Source organism: Haliotis rufescens, unplaced genomic scaffold (genome assembly GCF_023055435.1).
Source record: "Haliotis rufescens isolate VD_foot unplaced genomic scaffold, xgHalRufe1.0.p SCAF_28, whole genome shotgun sequence".
In the NCBI taxonomy this organism is placed as follows: domain Eukaryota; kingdom Metazoa; phylum Mollusca; class Gastropoda; order Lepetellida; family Haliotidae; genus Haliotis; species Haliotis rufescens.
Genome location: NW_025963979.1, coordinates 4,359,709 through 4,378,794, shown reverse-complemented (window position 1 = coordinate 4,378,794; position 19,086 = coordinate 4,359,709). Strand labels below are relative to the sequence as shown.

The window sequence follows — 19,086 nt, the reverse complement described above, 5'->3', positions numbered from 1 at the left end:
TTGTCTAAGAAGCTGGCCTGGCGTAGATGGCAACACGAGCTGGTGACATTGTGGTTAATTCTATTTAATTCAAGTTGTGGAAATAATCGATGTATTTCTGATCTAAAGACGTGTTTATAGCATTTAGGATGTATTCGAAGGTAAACAAGACACCAAGAATGGCTGGGAAAGGTAGGACTCTAGAACATACCATCGCAACTGTATATCTTCATGTATGTTAGTTTGTGACAATATAAAGTGAAACGACTGTACTGAGACCTATATATGGTTTGTGATATTTCGACTTTAATATTTATTTGGAAGTATGATATTTGGACTTGAATATTTAATTGGAAGTATGATATTTGGACTTGAATATTTAATTGGAAGTATGGTCTGGCAAAAAAAAAAAAAAAAAATATATATACAGTAACACGTGTGTACCCAAGCCATAGTTTTATCCATTCAATGCAGTATGTTCAAGAATATCAACTGGTAATTCTCATTTTGTCTGTTTGGGATAGGTCTGGTAAACTGCGGTGTACTAAATAATGTTAGGGGCCGACCATTTGATGTGTGGGCCTGGGATGTTATAGATAAAAAGAAATTGTCCCCGAAATTTCTTGAAAAAGTTAATGATGCTTCCTATTGTTGGGTAATTGTCTGCAACAAAATTTTCATTGTTGCAAAGGGTTTTTAGAAAAACATATTTTGGCTCACAGATGTAATAAAAACAGTTTTGCAGCTGTAGCTGAAAGAGCATCTGGTCTCAAAACAAAACACCGAACCCACACACGCCCAACCCCCGCACCCAACCCCACACCCCTATAATATCAAATGGTCGGTACCCTTAGAATATACATTCAATTCAATCTCAACAGAGACATACTTGCTGATTGAATACATACACGTTGTTACAGCGGATGTTAGACGCCGGTACGGTAGAGTCGTTTAACATTGTCAATATATCCGGAGAAGCTTAAATCTGTCACACCACACCTACCGGATGTTTGCTAGTGGTGATAGGACACAGCGTTACCCCATTTACTGATCGGCTAAAGCCTTCGCACATACACTGGTTCATGCAAGGATTTACGATGTATTTATGCATGCAATACATGCAATACATGCAACACATGTGGCAACACTTTCGATGTATGTTAGAATAATTCCAAATAATTGTTATGTGTTCCTGTTGATGTGGAACACACTATATCTTGTTTGGGATTAAATGTACTCACGTCACAAACAAACAATTACACCCAGCAGCATGTTTGTATAAACATACTTTGATAAAAAGACAAACATTTATCAACTTTTCCAACAAATAATCTTATTGAAAGTTATTACATAAATATATGATTTTTTATTATTGCAAACAGGATATACGACGATACTGATTTGATGTTACTATTCACCATAACCAATCTGAGGAATGGATTTGCCCTCGGTTACTTTCAGGGAAATATTTAAGAAGTAATAGAGACTGTATCTTCAGGTTGAGGCCTTTGACCAACATTAGCAGCATTATATTTATGTTAACTGTGACACAATTATAGAGTGTTGTATTTTCAGCAAACTTATTGTCCGTACAAAACGTTGAAGAGCGTCACCTTTACTTAATGAGTTAGTGAGTGATTGAGTGAGTTTGGTTTTACGCCGCTCTTTGCAATATTCCAGCAATATCACCAGACACCAGAAATGGGCTTCACACAATGTACCCATGTCGGGAATCGAACCCGGGTCTTCGGCGTGCCGAGCGAACGCTTTAACCACTAGGCTACCCGACCGCCCCCCTTTACTTAATGACAAGTGACAGTGATGTATCTGTATGCTTAAGGTCATAGAATACTAGTGCATGTTGGAATGTGAGTGAGTTCGGTTTTACGCCGCTTTTTAGCAATATTCCAGCTATATCACGGCGGGGAACACCAGAAAAGGGCTTCACACATTGTACCCATGTCGGGAATCGAACCCGGGTCTTCGGCGTGACGAGCGAACGCTTTAACCACTAGGCTACCCGACCGCCCCTGTTGGAATATGGTTGATATAGGCGCTTGTAATAGAATGACACAATACACTCTTTAAAATTGAAAGGCTTTGAAAGCGTCATATTTCAAACTAAAAAGGTTGCAACACACAGACTCAAACATAGCATGTATCAACAAAGAGCTAAGAATCAAAAGCTGAAAGTAAAAGTAATCATTTTTGTTAAAGTTATTTTCCTCATCTTTTTTTTATAGCAATAAATTTCTCGGTTGACTATGTTTTAAGTAGTTTTAAAAGTATATATATTTTCGGTTTAATTCCTTGGATTCAACATATATTTTAATGTCGCAGATGTAGTTGAATTTCTGCCTTGCATTTCAGGTATAGACTTTGCTTTATTTTATGCACATGATGGGAAAGACCTGGCAGCGTTCATACAGCAACGCTTTGGTGACACACGATTTGGGTGTTCTGTTGAAACTGTGGATGTCGCTGACCTGAGTAAGAAAAACAATAACCTGACTGACCACACTAACCGCACAGAAGCTAAAGTAAATGTAATGATCGTTTCGCCGTCCTTCCTTGCTGGAGTCAGTTCGTCAGGAATATTCCTACACGATGCCTTGGTCAAGTCACTGAAGCGAACCGTCGTTCTCTATTTCTATGTGGATGTTTCTGAAGCAGAGAAGGTTGTTCGTGGACTGAGTGACGAGGCGGTGAAGTGGATTCATAAGGATGTCGGAAACAGCAAAGAAGCACTCCGTGAATGTCTTGTGACTCTCATGGCGGTATGTGAGGAGGACAATGATGAACAACTTCCCATGCTGAAGACATTCCGACTAATGCCAGCGGTGGTGACATGGGTGAGTCTATTATCTGTAACATGCAAGCCGTTCCCTCATGCGCACGGTTGACTTGCCTTCGCTTGTTTTTGTGACGGGTGCCACAGGTGGGGCAGGATACACTCACTAGGAATCGTGCAATCGACGGTAGAGATTTCTTATGAATATGGAAAGGGTTGTGTCGCTTGTATTTACTTTAAATAGTTGTTTGACCTGGAAGGGTACTCAAGATATGTGTTGACTTCTGACAGAAGGTTAGATCAGGCAAGAGTAATGTTGGGCTGACGTGGACAATTCTGGCGTAGCCATCAAGGTTGTAAGATCAGTTTTGTCGCGGTTCTTTTTATCACATATTGTGACACATGTGTATGTAAGATAGAGAGATTAATACACGACTTAATTCAACAAGTGTATTTCACATCGTAGGACAAAAGAGAGAAAACTAATGGAGACGAGTGTAGTAATGTTTTCGTTACTTACGTAAATGTAGCTCTGTATGTACATTCGTACATAAAAACATTTTACTTGTAACATCATAGCGTCTGAAGACAGAAGTAATTGGTTCATTTTGTTCGTTTGTTTGTATGTTTTTTAATGTCCCGTACAGCAATATTCCAGCTATATGAAGCACGTGTGTTTATATGTGTGTATGTGTTTGTGATAATAAAGTACGTGGGTATATGTGTGTTAGTGTAAGTTCGTGTAAATATATATATATACACACACTCTGTGTGTGTGTGTGTGTGTGTGTGTGTGTGTGTGTGTGTGTGTGTGTGTGTGTGTGTGTGTGTGTGTGTGTGTGTGTGTGTGTGTTAATAGTGAGTGAGTATGGCTTTACGCTGCTATTAGCAATATTCCAGCAATATCACGGTGGGAACACCAGAAATACATATGTGGGGAATCGAAACCACGTGGCGTAACGTGCGAACGCTTTAAACCACTACGCTACACCACCGTCCATGTGTTAATAAGGGACGTGTGTATAGGTGTGTGTAAATAAATTACGTGTGTATATATGTGTGGTAATGAAGTACGTTGTTTATTAATAAAGTACCTGTGTACGTGTATATGATGAGGTACGTGTGTATGTGTGTGATAATGAAGTACGTGTGTACGTGTGTGTTAATGAAGTACGTGTGTATGTGTGTGTTAATGAAGTACGTGTGTATGTGTGTGTAATAATGAAGTACGTGTGTAAGTGTGTGTTAATGAAGTACGTGTGTATGTGTGTGTTGATGAAGTAGGTGTGTATGTGTGTGTTAATGAAGTAGGTGTGTATGTGTGTGTAAATGCAGTACCTGTGTATATGTGTGTGTTAATGAAGTGCCTGTGTATGTGTGTGTGTGATAATGAAGTATGTGGGTATGTGTGTGACAATGAAGTACCTGTTTATGTGTGATAAGTACGTGTGTGTATGTGTGTTAATGAAGTACCTATGTATGTGTGTGTGTTAATGAAGTACTTGTGTATGTGTGTGTTAATGAAGTAGGTGTGTATGTGTGTGTTAATGAAGTATGTGTGTATGTGTGTGTAATGCAGTACCTGTGTATATGTGTGTGTTAATGAAGTGCCTGTGTATGTGTGTGTGATAATGAAGTATGTGTGTATGTGTGTGACAATGAAGTACCTGTTAATGTGTGATAGGTACGTGTGTGTATGTGTGTTAATGAAGTACCTCGGTATGTGTGTGTGTTAATGAAGTACTTGTGTATGTGTGTGTTAGTGAAGTACCTAGGTATGTGTGTGTTAATAAAGTACGTGTGTATGTGTGTGTTAGTGAAGTACCTAGGTATGTGTGTGTGTTAATGAAGTACGTGTGTATGTGTGTGTTAGTGAAGTACGTGTGTATGTGTGTGTAAATGCAGTACCTGTGTATATGTGTGTGTTAATGAAGTGCTTGTGTATGTGTGTGTGATAATGAAGTATGTGTGTATGTGTGTGACAATGAAGTACCTGTTTATGTGTGATAGGTACGTGTGTGTATGTGTGTTAATGAAGTACCTCGGTATGTGTGTGTGTTAATGAAGTACTTGTGTATGTGTGTGTTAGTGAAGTACCTAGGTATGTGTGTGTTAATAAAGTACGTGTGTATGTATGTGTTAGTGAAGTACCTAGGTATGTGTGTGTGTTAATGAAGTACGTGTGTATGTGTGTGTTAGTGAAGTACGTGTGTATGTGTGTGTTAATGAAGTACGTGTGTATGTGTGTGTTAATGAAGTAGGTGTGTATGTGTGTGTTAATGAAGTATGTGTGTATGTGGGTGTTAATGTAGTACCTGTGTATATGTGTGTGTTAATGAAGTACCTAGGTATATGTGTGTGTTAATGAAGTACGTGTGTATTAGTGAAGTACCTAGGTGTGTGTGTGTATGTGTGTGTTAGTGAAGTACCTAGGTATGTGTGTGTGTTAATGAAGTACGTGTGTATGTGTGTGTTATTGAAGTACCTGTATATGTGTGTGTGATAATGAAGTACCTGTGCATATGTGGGTGATAATGAAGTACGTGTGTATATGTGTATTAATAATGAACACATGTAAATGGGTGTGTTACAATTTTGTCAATCCAAGTTATACAAGGACGCCCAGTTCACGGCCAATGCATGTCACATTATAACAGGATGTTTGATTGAATAAACAGGGAACTGCGTCGTATCACAACAAGGCTAAACGACCCTGGTGAATGTCACATGTATTTTCCTTGTTCCTTCTTGAATGTTCGTGTTCGTCGAGGGACAATGAATAATATAGAATAATGGTGATTATGACTAGGTTATAAACTTTCTTAACCAATAAAACCGTCGTGACGATGGAAGGTGCGTATAGACACGCATGGATGACGAAAACGCGTATAGGTGTATGTATGAGTATGTGTGTGAGTGGGCTGGATATTAGCGCCGCTTTTAACAGTATTCCAGTTATATCACGGCGTGTCAGCTCTATGTGGGAGGAAAGCCCGAAGTGATGCAGACGTTTACCACTTCGATGACACCCACGAGCACGGGTATGGTGCTGATAAACCTAGAAACATAATCGGGGCGAACCGGGATTCGAACCCACAATCAAAGGTTTCTGGGCGCCCAAGGGACGCAAATCTGCACAGCGATTCGCGGCGCCTTAGACGACTGGGCCACCCGTGCCCCCGTATGTGTGTGTGTGAATGAAGTACACTTGTATATATGTGTGTGAAAAGAATGATACTAACATGTGTTTATATATGTGAATGAAAAACGTGCATATGTGTATGCATAAAGACCATGTGCACTTGTGAGTAAAGGAGGTACATACAAGTTGCTCTCCGGCATGTGTAGTCTAATAAAGTATAGTTTGCCCTGAACACTTATAGTTGAAGCATGAGGACGCTTGCAGTGAATCCATTTTATGAGATTTTCGAACGACAACATTTATAGTTTGCTGGATGTTGGTATTGTAAATGATGGTACAGTGATTGATACTAGCACGGAAGGAAGTTTGACGATTGCCTAAACGTTGCCAGGGTAAGGGGTTTTCCCCGTGTTTGATCGTGAATCTGTGGTTCGATTCACCTTCCATCTGCAAGCTCTTGTTTGTTTCCTCATCTAAATCGTTGTTGAGTCTTTCAGGATATATTCGCGACCTAAATACTTGCTCAGTCCCGGAGTCGACAGAGATGTACGATAGCCAGACGCATTGTTTTATTATATTAGTATGCGACTTAAACAAAATCAGGGCATTGTCAAATTACAGTGACCAGCACTTTGACAGATAACGCTTTATGATAACTCTAGCAATTCTACCGATAACACATTTTATCATATAATGGGTAGGTTTCTCGACAGGATAAAGCCAACGGATAAAAACGATATCCGTTGGGGTCATATGCGGATAGAGATGCAAATATCAAAGGTCAAGTAGGGACTACTTTCACTGTTTATAAACAAACATGGCGTCGCACTCGTCATTCGGCGATCGAGTCAGAATTAACCATCGGGAATCTGGATAAACTACAGGGATAATTGCTATTATTATCAAAAGAACAGTCTAATATACTGAAAATCTGTGTCTAACTGTGACGTAGCTAAGGCATTTTATAAGTTTTGGCAACTTTGGAGATATAAATTTCGAAACAATTTGGCGAGGGCACGAGGCCTAGCCAAGCGGAATCAGTAGCCATATCTGTGCTTGTAGACCTCTGCGGCTTGGAACCTCCTCCACAAATTAAAATAGTTGGATTTGGCGGAAATATGTTTGAATTGTTACCTTGTTTCGTTTTGTCGCTGTGTGTACATCTGACTACACTTCTTATCGTTATGACAGGACAGACCGACTGTCAACAACGTCTGACCGTGGCCGTGACGTCTCATAGACTAGGGTTAGAGTAGCTTCCCTTTGACAAAGAGCAGTTACTCTAGCGGACAGACAGATGGATTGCCGCGAAAGGCAATTAAAAACAATTGTTGTTTTGCGTATATGTTGCTTCGCCACTGTATAAGAAACATATTTCAGTTGGAACTATATCGGCTACTGTCACTGTCCGACTGACACATCACTTACCCTGTGACGTAATAAATATTAATGCGCGCATTCCAGGAAAACTCGCAATGTTTCTGTAATGTTTGTGAGAGAGGGAAAGCGATTTTGAAGCACAGAATTAAAGAATGACATTATATGATAAAGAGGTTATCACTCTTGTGTGTTTGGGGATGTTTAATATCCTGTATTAGGAATAAACACTATGTATTTAGCTCGCCAAGGCTCGCTAAATACAATGTTTATTCCTAATGCAGGATATTTACCATCCCCAAACACACTCGCGTGATAACCTCTATTTATACAAATCATGCAAAATACATTTATCATACAATTGCTAAAAAGAAGATAGTATGATCTAGGTGTTCTATCACTGGTAACATAGCCTATTGTTTCATAAGTCTTTCTTGCAGAGTTTCGTGTACACAATATAGAAGTTACACTTTGTTTGTTTATTTTGACAGAATGTAGACAAGGTCTATGTGATGTTTTCAAGAGAAACTCGAGGATGTGTTGAAATACAGCAAGACAAATCGGACAAGATTGCTGCAACTTTCTACAACCCTTACACGTATTTTTTCAACCCTGTGGGTAAGTATCATGACATATGTTTTAGAAACGGGAAATATAATCTTAAAGTTCGAATAAAAGGTAGCACATAAACTTTATTTACGTTAACCTGATACATGGGTGTGGTAACGTGACATATTTAAGATAAACATAGTGACTCTATATGTATGCGTTGATGGATTTGCAAATGGAAAAAAACCCACGTATTATCAAACTGCTGTGGGGTCCCATCTGTGTCATGATAGAGCGACGACGACTTTAAACGATGTGACCATGTTGTGACATTTGGTACTTCTCTAGGATCCGCCGCTTTTTAAAGACGATTAAGTGACGAACTCGTTGACGTGGCGATATGCCATTTCGAACCCCACAGTGAACAGGAAACTATATGCGACATTTAGCACACTTAGCATATTGTTGCGTTTAAACACATATTCATTTAGATATTCATTTTGTCGAGAGGAATACGAAGACAATCAATAAACCAAATCACATCGTCGCTGTACACACGTCTTTTGAGATATGAGTTCCATATGTACTATCTGGGCATCGAATACTCAATACCAAACGCAAATCTAAAAGCGCGTTGTGTTTATTTTCTGAATCTGTGATCATTAAGCTGTTGTTATCAATAATAACAATGAGCTTCATTCAGTTGTACACTGTTATGCCAGGATGTGTTCTGTGTGAAGGTGTTTACTCGGGCGAGACAGAGGTGCAAGTGTTCGTGAACGGGTGTTCATCGGGCGTGGAAACGTTGGTATACTACTCAAAGCTGGCCGAGGTTCAGTATCTCCTTGACGAAGTGACCAGGCCTTTGGATCTGCTGTGTCAGGCAGTGCTAGGGGACACTAGCTCCAACACCGGCATCCTTGACCAAACTCTATGCCACATGTTCGGCAATGCCCACAGCTTAACGACAATAGATTGTGATAAACAAGATGTTCAAGGTAAATGAATATCTATTTCAATGACAATATATGTGTCATGGTACTTTTAAGTTTGGCTAGAAATATAGCACGGCACTTCATGTAATATTTAATATACCAAAAGCAATACCTATACTCACCGACAAAAGAAACGTGAATACCCTTACATGTCGGTTAACATAAGAAGGATTACTCATATTCAAGAGATGTTAGATTTGTTCAATGCACAAACGGACATATTGGTATGTTGTGTGAATCGAAGCTCATGAACACATTACATGTGACGTCACAGACCCATGACACGAGATGAAAAAATTGTCTCGTGCAGGGTTAGCGTAAGTTTGGAAATCACGTGCAGCATATTGTGATCAGAATAAAGACACGCAGTGGTAAAACTTGACTGATTGTTAGTTTTGTCATTACGTGGTACACATTGGAAACATATCTCTTCTTAAACTACGCACTTCTCCATATGTTTCTAAATTCGAGTTTCTTTTGGCGGTGAGTATATAAGTATGGTGTGTTCTTCTTGGCATAATGTGCGTCGTAAATATGTACTTGCATGTCTCATTATGGACAATTGTAACTTTGCTTCTATGCGAGAATCATGACCGACAGCCAGATTTTGAGGTCAGAGAGAAGTTTGATCATTTACTTAGAAACTGCTTTCCTGTGTACTCATCAATTGCAAAGATTTTAGAAATTGCAGACACAATAATTACAGAAACATATTTTATTTTTTTTGCCTTGGTACTTTGAAAGAAATATCTTTGGAAAATATGGTCCACGTCTACAAAAACCTATAGAATGTTCAGAATGGATCTAGGTTTTACAAAAAGAAAAGATTAACCAGTTTGGAAAATATATAAATGCCCCTTTTACTGACCAGTGTGTGCTTCATGGCCCTGTGGCCCAGCGTTGTGCTTCGTGCATGGGTGAATATGCCAAACAATAATTACGAATTAATTACGTTCGAAATGTATGTCGTTTTCCTGGTCAAATAGGTGTATCAGTGAATGCTCGATTGACTTTTTTGACTGCATGGTTTCATAGGCAACAGAGAACAGGATTCGCCAACGTTACTTCATGTAGCGGCTCGGTTTGGACTCAAGGAGTTATGCAGATCCATACAGGATACACCAGTGGGAAAACTAGCCAGCAAGATGAAAAACAGAAATGGTCTCACACCAGCAGATATCGCACTGAAATTTCAACACATCCGGCTTTCCGAAAGTCTCAGGGTATTAATGGTTAGGGATGTCAGCAGTGACCATTTGATGTTCTGTGTGTGTGTGTGTGTGTGTGTGTGTGTGTGTGCGTGCGTGCGTGTGCGTGCGTGCGTGCGTGCGTGCGTGCGTGGATGCGTCCATTACTACCACCCTTTGTAGGTCATATGGAGTGAAGTGAAGTGAAGTGAGGTGAAGTGAAGTGGTGTTAAACGTTCTCCACTGAGAAACCATGGCACAGTTTAACATAATTATCCAACTCAGACACAGCATACTGATTCCGAGTCCAACAGTCCTTGTTTTAACCGCTTAATGCCGAGCGTAATACCATCATTTAACGTTTTTTGGTATGACGCGGGTGGGGATCGAACCCCCGACCTTCCACTAGACCACGGAGTTGGTCTCATGTGGAGTGAATGAGTTTGTATGAATCTAACCTACAGAGTCATATGTTTGTCGTGAATGACTTAGTCGTTCTTTCGTCGCGTCAAAGACACGAATTCCCCCTTTTTTACGATGGTACAAAGTATGAAACATAAATTTTGGGTCCTAGGCCCTTATTAAACTGTAATATATTAAACTAGGTGTCAATATTTAACAATTCACAATATTCGAATCAATTGTTTGTTTATATTTTGACACAACATTTTTGTTTGGTGTAATAATCAACCTGCAGTAGCTGATCTGAACAGGACTATTTGGCTGTATCAAACAGTGTCTGTATTTGTAATGTTATAGGTCTATCCATTTGTTTTTAAGGAGCCTTCGCTAACACAGTCAGAAAAGGAAACGATAGAGGCTGCACAAGGTAAATATGTGAGAAGCTGTACTTGAGCATGATCAAACCACATTAGGACGCACGTCTTGTCATGATTAATGTCTTGCTGATCTGTCTTTTAGCCATCATGTGTTTTGCTCATTCGTGGGGATGGTCATAGCATGGCTCAAATCAAGGCTTTACTCAAATACAACATTGTTTTTCTGGACAAACATTGAGGAATAAACTCGTGATCCTATTCGTGTGATTCTGTACTCGAGAATTGAACAGGATCATTTGATCAAAGCAGACACTCAGTATCAGCCTTCCATGGCGTCCTCAAGTTGAATAGTATGTCTGACCGCCGATTCGTTTATGGTTGGTTTCAACATTATTGATTGGTTTCACATTTAGGTGGGACATGTTTAACTTAAGTTAGTGTTGATTGAGGGACGGATACAAAATGAGTGAACATGCAAGACGTGTTTCGCTGCAGACTCTAACCTCTCTATACACTACTTGCTTCCCATGTACCGTCCCCTTTAACCCATGCTTCTTACTAATATTGCCAAGCAACTCGTCATAAACTACATCTGAAGGCTATCCTCATGTTTGTATTAATGTATACTCTTTCAAAAAAGAAACGCACTCTTGGTGTGGAAAGATGCAATTTCAAATATTTGTCAGAAATCGTCTTTGATTGTAACATGTTTACTAACAAAATGCTCCTATATGTTAACGGAAAAGATTCAGCGTGTCAAAACGTAACATTTTAAAATGAAGTGCATTTCTGCGTGGGGTAGTGTAAATTTGCATGAAAATGTAATGCAGAAAGAACTGTTTGGAATATCGACGAGCAATTTAAGGAATCGTGGGCAGCGGTAGTACCTATTTAAAACCACACTGCATCGTCTTTGGGATTTAGGTCAGCGATACAATTCCAAGCAACATCGGCCACGAAGTAGTGGAACTCGGATCACCACTGCAGCGGCAACTGAAACTGAGTTAGAGTGTCTGTTGTAAGCAGTGTGACGGCAGAGTAACGAAAGAGTGATGTGCATATCCTACACGCAGAGATCAAACCATGTGCACGTAAAGACTAATTGAACAGTTATTCGCTACAGGGATGACCTTTTACGTCATTAGATTCAAAGACTTCATCAATCTAGGCCGAAAAGATGCAGAGCAGTTTTGGTGGCACATGGTGGTCACAATAGGTACCGACGCCCACTTGTGAATTGACGTCACCACTGATTGAACTTCTTTTATTTACTTATTTATGTTACTGACATTCCGACTTCCTTTTTATATAATTTGGCTGAAAATGATATTGTATTAAATGGGTTATCCTACTTTGGACACACCAGACTATGCGTTTCTTTGGAGAGTATATTTCGTTCAACACTGCTGAATGTTTTCTATCCTATATCTTGGTCTTACAAATGCACATATATCTCTTGCAAATAATACCGAAAGGATAACCTACACGGAGAGTGTGCAATAAGCGTTCACACGCATCATATTGGTAGAAATATCCGATCTACAATTGACCACTGTGACACATTTGTGTTTTATGAAATACAGTTTACTGTATACACATGGGCAAAAGATAAGTGCCCCCAGTTGATTTGGAGTTATGTTTAAAAACCATGCGATGGTCCGAAATATATGGCATAGAAACCAGAACATATGCTGTTTTTGTCAATAAACAAAGACAACAATCATGATATTTTAGGAAATAGTATTCATATTATCGGTGGACAGTGTATTGTGTATATTATTGACAAAATTAGTACGTAACTACGTACGTAACCCAGACAGTTGTTGCTGGTAAAATTGACCCTCATGTCCCCAAAATGACTTTATGTGACGAGATTGTCCACAAAATGTACATCCGCCACGTGACCGGAAGACCGCCTCAACCCTGCTCCCGAACCCGCCTCCTCATGCCTCATGTGAGATGCCTCCTGCGTTCCTGCGTCCCTGCGTCCCTGCGGTAGGTTTTGCCATTCTTGGTGGTGCTGTGATTGTGCCAGTTCCTATAGATTGGCTAGTAGTGGGTACAGCTTCTGTATCTTCTGCGCTCTATGGTGTCCTAGATGTATTGCACCGTGTTGAGATCTGGATTCATGGTGGGCCAAGGGATGGGTTGTGACAGCGTTTTGCTGGAGGACCTCTGTCACCTGTCGAGAAGGGTGTGGTCTCGCGTAGCCGTCCTTGTAGAAGGGTCTGGATGCCATAGGTTTTCCTAATGTGGTTTATCGATCGGATCCAGAATTTAAGGCCTGCACCCGTGACGTCACCCATTAGAAGCCCCCTATGTCCGGCTTAGAATCGCGGTACAGGCAACCCCATGTCATGACTGATCCTTCAGCAAAGGGGACTGTGGGAATCTTCTTGGGCGTGTATGGCGTGTCTCGTTGCCGCCAGGTGCGAGTACCCACCAGTGACACGCCACCAGAACATGCTCCCATACAACCAGTGGATTTACCTCAATGCCCAGTTCTTCTCGTGTATAAAGGAATGTCGCCTAACCAAGCGAAGCAGGCTGCGATCTTCGCGGCCCTTTACCTCAGCACTTTGCATACCTATTATTCCCACGAGCCCTGTTGAACATACATTAAGACAACAGTTCAGGATAATTTCAAAGTGTGCTTGGATTTAGCGTTGACAAGCGTTGTTAACAAGTCGTAGTTCACTTGTTGCACGTCTTTGGCGCGTCACAACCGGTAGCAAACATTTACATTCTAGCTATGGCTAACTGTTGGTATGATTACCAAAATGATTTGACAATTATATTCGCGGTCGCCCGACAGTGGTTAACTTTTTTCAGGGAGTGCTTAACATTTTCACTTGTGTATGTAAACGTTCTAATCGTGAAGAAGTAACTTTGTCATGAGATAGACAACATGATGAAATATACTGAAATTTCTTTGAATGAATGTTCATTATCCGTGTTTATTTATAGACAAAGAAGCTTATTGTGACATGATGAAAGATGCAAATAGTGCTTTAAGAGGCAAGTATTCTGTTTAATCAAAGGATAAACAATACCACTTTTCTGGTCAATTTATACCCGCTTTGTAGTATTCCTGGTGACAAAGTATGATTCAAGACACTCCTTATTTATTTCAATATTGCATGTCATATAATTATGCTTGTTTCCTTACTAACCTACTAGGAACATAATAAGCAGTCTAGGATTGATACCATTTAACGTAAAAGGAACTAAATGTGACTCTCTTTAATATTTATTATTTATTACCTTCAATCAAAATGTATGAATATTTGTTACTGGTAAATGAAAACGTTATCAGAGTACATCCGAGAAAAGTCGTATCGGAGAGATAATAGTGAAATGAAACATCATATGCTTATACTATTCTTCTTATTGGCAAGTGTATTTCCCTGACAACATTCAATGACGTTGCAGAGGTAAAGAGAATAGACTATGAAGATATCAGTGCTTCTCAAGTTCCTGACGGCGGTATGAAAAATAATGATAACAAACTAACTTGAGACATGTGATAGACACGCTGTAGAAGCGAGGTATTGTTTTCATGGTATCATGAGATACCACCATACCAAGTAGTTTATCTTCGAAACACAACCGGATATTATATCCTGGTGTTCCTTCGCTTACCATTACTGTTGTCTCATTGTTACTCCTATAATAATATCATTTAAAGGGTATGTATAGTATAGTGTATGATTATGCGTAAAATGTTTGATTTACTTGTGGGTGCCACTGCATTTAGGAATGAAATTGGATGTGTTTTTAATTTATGAAACATGCAGTCATGTGCATTTTCATGTCATTTTTACACTTTCTTTTCAGTTCAAAGATCAATATTGCCAGCCGGCAATCACTACATGGCCATGGATATGGTATGAATAACGATTCACGTTAAAACTGCCTATCAATGCATTCGTTGACTACGGACAATATATGTTTATTGATTAAATATCGGAAAGTATTTTACTGCTCAGATATCAATTCCTCATGGATATATATTTCGGAAACAACAGCAATACATATATGGTCAAGGAAAAAGCAAATTCAGATACCCTTAACCACTGCCATGTCTATGTACATGCACTAGAGAATAAGCTGTCCAGCCAAGACAACAGACACGTGCACTCTTCAGTATTGCATGCTCTTTGTAAAGCATGAAACAACCAGCATTGTTGATTGGTACACAAACCATGGGCATAAACAAGGAATTTATGTTTTGGCAGGTGGGCACAGAATTTCGCCCCAGAATTGGTATCAGGGACGACAACAGCAATCGTGAGTTTATTTATTCGATGTACCTGATCAATGTCTACCTCACTTTACAATGAATATCTTAAATGTACAACGCACTGTCTTTAACTTCAACATATGTCGTGATTTTTTGTTGTGACTATTATTATTTTGGTTTCATTATCTATGTATTTGGACAGCGGTGCCCCCAACTGTTACTCTAAGAAGTCGCAGCAGAACACTCAACACTGAGGTAAAGTGGTTGCAATTCACTTTACGGGAATTCAGTTTCGTGCGGTAGATTGAGTAACAGTGTACATACTTATTATTTAAACAAGTTATTCACTTCAGTTGTTTCGTTATGAAAGTGGCCAACAGTTAGTATGATTAAACTGAAAATGTAATCTCTGTGCGTTTTCTTTTCACTTACAAATTGGTATAACACAATAATAATATATAATATTTTGCAGTCTTCGCGGGAATCAGCACGCATATCGATGATCAAGGAAGAAGACATTGTTTTCTTGCCACGGTTACCACCAAGAAGAGATGACAGAATCTACGCAAGCATAAAGGATGTCTCACAGCCGACACAAAACACCAGGGCTGAAATGTTGCATTTCAGAAAATCCTAGAAGAGTTCTCACAGACTGACGGGGATAATTACAGAATGCAACGAGTTTTTAAAGTGTTCGACCGACATTTTAATGATTCGTAACTCCGAGTATATTAGATTCAGTATATATTATTCCTGATATTACAATGTTTCATGCTTAGAAGGCAAATGCAAGAACATCTTTAAGATGTAGATATCCTATGAAGCCAAGCTATTGTTCGTTTCTTAATAGTTGCGTCTCGTTGCCGTGCCAGTAATCATTGATCGTGGGTTCGAATCCCTGATTTGAACCGGTCGTGATTAATGGTTTGTTACTCTTAAACATCTACGACATGCATAACCGTTAAGTACCCCCGCATTGCACTGATCTAACTGAAATACTGTTCAAACTGAGATCAACCAAGCCATGTCGCGGATGTCTCCAAAAGGTCTACATTCCAAAACATCTACACTTAGTTAAAACAACAAAGGAAGTTTCCTAATGCTGGAATGGAACAGATCAGGAGAAGAGATTAGACGAGAAACGGTGAAGTCATTGAGAGGATTGAGACAGCAGATAAGCCAAGACATTGTCCTTCTTGGATGCAGTGGCATATTTGCTAAAACTTGGATACTTGAACTTGAACATTGTAGGAATTATGAACTCAGTGCTATGTCATATGAAATATTGTCAAAATAATGATACTTTTAACAGTTAAGTTAGCAGAGGCTTTCGTGAAATTTGTAAATAATTGTAAAGGTATTACCTAGATTTTTCAATATTATGTTACTATGTTTTTTTATGTTTAATACATGCAACACGAACAAAATCTAAAGAGCTAAATTTAGTATACCTGCAAAACACGCGGTTCATTGATGGGCCTTGGAAAGATAACATTCTCGTGAGAGAACATGCATTTATTGTCCTTTTCGGTGTGGATTCTAAAAGTGCACTCTTGGTGCGCTCGCTGCCAAATGGTTGCAGCCTTGTAGGTACATGCTTGACATCCTCCTCATTTACTTGTCTACATCACGTTTTGACATATATACTTTGAAACAAGACCTATGCACAATAAACAATCAAATTATAATAAACTGTCCATGGATTTTTCAGAATCGTGCATCATAATCACATGTAAGGGCACTTACTTACACATGATTACCCGTGATGATCCTGAAATTGCACGCGTATCCCGGTCATTGCATGCATAAAATACCATGAGTAAGAAATTCATCACGCATTTACATTACACCTGAGACCGAGTCAAACACAAAGTAAATCGTTGAAGTGCTTTAACTATGAAAAGCAACTTTGTTGAAACCTCGTAAACGTTATGCCACATCCATCTGAAAATGAGTGGTTGCGTGCAGTTAAAAAGCTTGAAACTTGAATTGGACAAAACACTGCTTGGCGTTTTGGTGTAAATCGTAACACACCATACAGTCACTCTGGGGTCGGTACCAACAGACGTGTAACACCACGGACCGACCACGTTCTACGTCCACGAGTAACGTCACGTCGGCAAGATACTCATATTCGTCTGGTTCACCTGGAAAATCGGTTTCAGACTGCAACTTGACTGCCCGTTGAATCGTTGGTGTACTTCCGATTAGTGCAAGGACTGTGAGGAATCGATTACAAGAGCACAACATCCGACCACGACGTGCAGCTGTACGTCCAATTTTGCTGCCACGTCATCGAACTGCCCGCAAACATGTTCAAGACAACATCTGAGGTTCAGTCCTCTTCACAGTTGAGTCCAGGTTTCATCCGGACAGCAGTGATGGTCGTCAGCGTGTTTATCGACGTCGAATGGAACGTTACAGCTGCGACAGGCCTTGGTCCAGACATGGAATGACTTCCAATAAGGCTCCCTCTGATGGTTCGACTGGTATACTAGGTCCTGACAAAAATCTCGATTCGTCTGAACGCCAAGCTAATACGTTATACCTATATGTGACAACTGGATTCGAAAAACACACCTACGCAATCGATTCCAGCCAGCAACAGTGACTGCAAGAAGCATCCCTGGCCTTCGACGAATATCTTCACAAACCGTATGTCGTCGCCTCAGATGTGTATGGACTGTCGCCAGAAGAACCACGTCCCATTTTGACGTCCCATTTTGACAGAAAAACCACCGTCAAGCACGTATACAGTGGTTCAGACAGCGTCTACGCTGGACGGCCATGCAGTGGGGATAAGTTCTATTCACTGACGAGTCTCGTTTTCACCTCAGTCACAGCGATGGACGGATTCGAGTGTACCGACGTCGAGGTGAACGTTACGTCAATCATTGTGTCATGGAAGAAGATCGGTTCGGTGGCGGCAACGTTATGGTATGGGGTGGGATTACAGCAAGACAGAGGACCCATTTGATAGTGGTAGAGGGAAATCTCAATGGACAGCGCTACCGCGACGAGATCATCGGCCCTGTTGTTCTACCATTTTTGCGTCGTCATGGCTCAGGCATTACCTTTCAACATGACAACGCCCGGCCTCATATTGCTCGACTTGTTCAGGATTCTTTTCAACAAAACAACGTGAATGTCATCCCCTGGTCGGCTCTCTCCCCTGATCTCTCACCAATCGAGCACATGTGAGATGTGATGGATCGGCGCCTTCGACGTCAACCACGTGTTACACAGACACTCCGGGCACTTCGAAACATGCTCCAGCAGATATGGACAGATATCCCACAGGACTTTGTGCGACGGCTGGTCCATTCCATGAGACGAAGATGTGTTGCTTGCATCGCAACCAGAGGTGGACACACTCGCTATTGATTTGTAAATTGACATTTTGGCATGTTCATGGTTTTTTTTATGAAATCACGCATTTTCTGAAGTCAGTATGGCAAATTAAACCATTCGAACACTTACAGGAGTCTTTTATCTGTTGCAAAACGAAATTGATTCAGATTTGGTAAAAAACATAACTTTGCATTAAATCTTATTCAATGTCACAGGAACTTTTGTTGTTCAGTATATAAAGTGGAAGTAAGGCGGCAAAGAGAAAAACTTATATTATCTAAAAGTATATTCCCCTGTATTCACAGGTGCTTAACCCTGTTCCTAAATCACATGTAACTTCAACTGATCTCCCATTGAATTATAAAGACTAAAAGAAGCAACGCTCCTCGCTGTAAAAAAAGCAAACATTCAGAACCCAGTATTCCCAGAAATAAGGGTAACACAAGTGGATAGATGTGTTAATGACCGTTAAAACAGGTTACCTGGTGAAGCTACACTTTGTCATTATGAAATTATACGAGGGCTGGTCAAAACGTTCTAAGCCTAACATACAAAACTAAGAATTGTATAAGTTTTAAATTTTATTTTTCAACATAATCTCCACGCTTATCAATACACTTTCTTATATCGAGAGTGAAGCTTTTCAATTCAAGTCAGGAAGACGTTTTCTGAATCCACCCTGAAAGCCCCATT

At 40.0% G+C, this 19,086-nt stretch overlaps 1 protein-coding gene across 9 annotated transcripts; it reads left to right on the top strand.

Annotated features, from left to right (window-relative positions):
- Positions 1-16,730, top strand: LOC124139777 (phosphoinositide 3-kinase adapter protein 1-like). Of its 9 annotated transcripts, none has more exons than XM_046507118.2 (12): positions 1-171; positions 2,350-2,831; positions 7,781-7,907; positions 8,579-8,836; positions 9,869-10,065; positions 10,801-10,849; positions 13,767-13,817; positions 14,232-14,285; positions 14,637-14,686; positions 15,038-15,089; positions 15,245-15,297; positions 15,515-16,730. In XM_046507118.2, exons 1-12 carry the CDS (start codon positions 129-131, stop codon positions 15,677-15,679), a joined length of 1,581 nt encoding a protein of 526 aa, XP_046363074.2. In that variant the 5' UTR covers positions 1-128; the 3' UTR covers positions 15,680-16,730. The 9 variants fall into 9 exon arrangements, with proteins under 9 accessions (XP_046363074.2, XP_046363069.2, XP_046363062.2 ...); XM_046507113.2 differs by having other exon boundaries at positions 8,561-8,836; positions 9,869-10,056; XM_046507106.2 differs by having other exon boundaries at positions 8,561-8,836.
- The last annotated feature ends 2,356 nt before the right edge of the window (positions 16,731-19,086 follow it).